This window comes from Melampsora larici-populina (genome assembly GCF_000204055.1).
Source record: "Melampsora larici-populina 98AG31 unplaced genomic scaffold MELLAscaffold_27, whole genome shotgun sequence".
NCBI lineage: Eukaryota > Fungi > Basidiomycota > Pucciniomycetes > Pucciniales > Melampsoraceae > Melampsora > Melampsora laricis-populina.
In genome coordinates this window covers 478,680-482,423 of record NW_006768791.1, presented here as the reverse complement: position 1 = coordinate 482,423, position 3,744 = coordinate 478,680, and the positions used below count along the sequence as shown (strand labels likewise).

Here is a 3,744-nt window from a genome sequence, read left to right as displayed (position 1 = left end):
AGTGAAAACCTCGAGGGGACTTACATCACGCGAAGGGTGGCTTCGATAAAGTGACGCCAAATCCTCGCCAATTTGATCGATTCATGTAGTCGACAAAGGTCGACCACCTTCGAATGTGTACATTGCACTTGGGCCATGAGGTAGCTTCTAACATTGATTTTCAGACAACGTATCAGTCTCTTGACGCTCTGCTTGAATGTTTGGGAGGCGTGGTCTCATCTTGGGTTTAGTGCGAGTATCACAATGGCACCTACGATCAACTGATGCCCAACTGCAAAAGTACCGCTGACAGACAGCATGCCTAAGGCTATCTTCACTCCACAGTCCAAATTTCTGCTGTCTTTACTCAGTGAGAATCCCGACCTCGTACTACTACTACTCACCTTATAATAAATCATCTACCACGTTCGCTTAGGCTCAAATCGCTTCAAGACTTCATAATTGTGCCTTTACAAGATCAAATAATTCATTAAAAACATGAGACTCTTCTTATTTTGCCTTTCGATCTTCGCACCCCTCTTCGTGATAGGATCCATATGGGAAGTGATTGAGGAAATCAATAGGAAAAAGGCATCCAACCCATACGGATTCGAGAAGCTACTCGGCAAAGAAGATGCCAATCACGTAGTCAAGTGGCTCGAAGGCGATGCAAAAGCAGAAGGAGAGGGTATGCGCTTCATTTAACTCATTGACAAGGATATTGGATGCCATTCACAGAGTTAACGTTTATCAACTACGTTTTCTTATGACCTATTTTCGGTCACAGATTTTGAAAATTTGAAAGATTCTTATGTAAAAGAATTTGGCGTCCACCGCGCTCCAATATCTAGCAAGGTGTTGGTCAACTGGATCGATTTCAAGCTAACAGACATTCATAAGTTGCAACGCAATCCACCATCCGGGTCAAAAACGAGATAAAAGAGCTGGGCGAGGCTCTGCGACTCATGGACTCCTCAGACGAATATCAGGGCGATCAGCTCCTGATTAGTACCGAGCTGAGATATTCGAGAGCATGATCTGAACGATGTGGAATATTGTTATTTTTTTTCAATGAGGAGGAAACGAATAATATGACGTCTACTATATATACAACACAGACCATGCGTCATTTAGCTTTCAACCAACATGATTGAGGTTGATATGATCTCACTTATGTATGACAGTTTTGAAACTGAGCTGGTCGTTCTTTGCATGATTTGCATTCATTTTTCACTTCAAATTTTACAAACTCTGCATGTTATGAGACGTGAGGTGACCTTATAATAAAACTAGGATCGGAAGAGGCTTTGGAATTTTGCTACACCAGACAGGACAATTTGCATACAAATCTACATGCACAACTCATCATCCCCAATTCCAAATCCCAATCTATATCGTCCACCCAGACTTGGAATTCGCGCCTCGACTTTTTCTAGACATCCATGAGATTCATATCCTAATCCTCAATACTGTTGTCAAAATTCCGAATCCAATGCCTTGAGAGTATGATATCACTAGTTCTGGGTTTGCCAGTGTCTCGAATAACTCCAGTTACTAAGAAACTTCAACTGATTCCTAAAAAGAAATCGATATGCTGATTTTCAGGTAATTGTAAAAGGGCCAATGAGTGGGGAGTCAGCGGACCCTGAGGACGGGAACCCCCGCATATGCATTCCGTTTTTCGATTCTATGTGTCCATTTTCTCAGTCTTTCTATCTTCTCCCCTCATATCTGACCTTTTGACCCGATGCTTCATAATTTCTTGCATTCTCAAAGACGAGTTCTTGTTCATCTTGAACTCTTTCCTATTTGGAGCATGTCCAACTCAACAAGCACGGTCTCGGAATGATTTGGTCTTGTGATGTCTTCCTAACAGTAACATCCATAGCTCATGTCATCCATGCCATGATGAAATGAACGGACACCCTTTTGCCCTCTCGAGCACTAAAAGATTCTGGAAGATTAGCAATGATTCAACCAGAGGAGACTTTTTCATGATCTCATTAGCTGATTCGTGGAGCTATGTGATACGTGTCGCTTTAGCCTTGGCGTGATGACTATTGTGGTGGAATGTCTCGAACTATAATTTTGAACGAGACCCGTCAGAACTAGCACTCTTGCAAGATCCTGATCTTCTGGAAAATAGAATACCTCATTCGATAAGAAACTTGAAATGATACACACTGCAAATGAAAAATTTTTAGTCACATTGCAAGTCAGACAATAATGTCACACTTGTTTTTCTCCTGCCTTCTCCGCTCTCGAGCTTATGACATACTCGGACAATGTTTTTTACGCGAAAACATCTCGAGATTGAAGTAAACTACCTCACATAAAACTTCGCCTAACTTGAGACTGATGGTGAAGTCTCATATTGGATGATCTAGCTTATACATAGTTGCTCAACCTTAAAACGACTAGTATAGCTAGCGTTTAAATCCGTGAAAATTTCGACAGAGAATTAGTCCCCTGGAGAGGGGTATGGTCTCATATTGGGGGTAGTGCGAACACCGCGATAGTGCCGGTAGCTTGACGCGACTTGGCATCTGATGACCAAATGTCAGGAAAGGGTATAAATACTGCTGAAAAGGGGCATGATCCTCCCACTTCCTCATTTCTCAGCTTGTTTTCCTTGAAATTCATCATTATCACTCAGTAAAACTCACCAGCAAACGCTCTTTTCGAGACCAAATCATTAATCACTTTCCCTCAAGTCATTCTCTATCATAAAATTTCAAATACACTCGCCTGGGAATAATTAAAAGATGAAAATGCGAATGTTCTTAGCTTGCTTTTTGGTCTTTGCACCCATCTTCGTCGTGGCTTGGATATCGCCTGCAAGGGCTGGAGATCGGATAGTGATAGCCATCAATTCTAGGAAGGCATCAGACAAAGTATCATTCAATTCGTTGCTAGGCTCCAAATTGTCTAGAGTTAACGAGTGGCTGAATGCTGACGCACCGTTCAGTGGACCTAGTATGTGCTTCAACTTTCTCAACTCGGATATTTTCACAAATCCAAAATTCCTCTGATAGAAATCCTTGTGACGTATTGCATTCTCAATTACAGCATTTGACAACTTAAGACGGTTGTATGAGCCCAATGATAACGCCGTGGTAACTAGGGAGATGTTGGCAAGCTGGGTTAATGATGAGATAAAAGCAATTAGTATATCAGAGAGAACCTAGTAATGAGTCCGTCTTCCCGTCTACGTACGGGTTTGCAAACAAAAGTCTTTGGCATCTGACGACGTAAGCAAATTTGAAATGAAGCTTTCGCCCCTTTGTACACCTGTCGGGCCTCCCGTGGGCAGGCAGGCAGCCAGGCTGACCCAATGTGTGGTTCTATTATAGACTCCGTAGCAGCCAGATGATTCTGACATGTTCATTGTATGACAAGATACAAATCAGTAAAGAAAGTTGCCACACTGATAGGCCAGATATTCCACCTTTTCATTGCGTCAAGTATTGTGAACCACAGCTCTACTTTGTTTCTTCTCTTGCCAAATTACAAACATTCCACACACACTCTTGTTAATTGCCATTTGGCCGACTGACTTCCGTCGCGTGTTTTGCCCAGCATTTGTTGATGAAATTCCTGTGATTAGCGTCACTTTCTTGTGAGCAATAGTTTCCAACATCCACTAAGAGCATCAGCACCGGACCTTGTAAAATGGGACACAATTTGTTTGCTGTATGACACAGAGTTGACAGGAAAGACGGTGTATGCCTACTTTCCGGGAACCTTGTAAAATTTTGGCAAAAG

At 42.2% G+C, this 3,744-nt stretch overlaps 2 protein-coding genes across 2 annotated transcripts; both read left to right on the top strand.

Moving 5' to 3' along the window:
• Window positions 1-477: 477 nt before the first annotated feature.
• Window positions 478-918, top strand: MELLADRAFT_108115 (uncharacterized protein; the record flags this gene model as incomplete). Its single annotated transcript, XM_007411890.1, has 2 exons — window positions 478-667; window positions 767-918. 2 exons carry the CDS (start codon window positions 478-480, stop codon window positions 916-918), a joined length of 342 nt encoding a protein of 113 aa, XP_007411952.1.
• A 1,826-nt stretch (window positions 919-2,744) lies between these two features.
• On the top strand, window positions 2,745-3,167 carry MELLADRAFT_123525 (uncharacterized protein; the record flags this gene model as incomplete). Its single annotated transcript, XM_007411891.1, has 2 exons — window positions 2,745-2,955; window positions 3,049-3,167. 2 exons carry the CDS (start codon window positions 2,745-2,747, stop codon window positions 3,165-3,167), a joined length of 330 nt encoding a protein of 109 aa, XP_007411953.1.
• Between the last annotated feature and the right edge of the window lie 577 nt (window positions 3,168-3,744).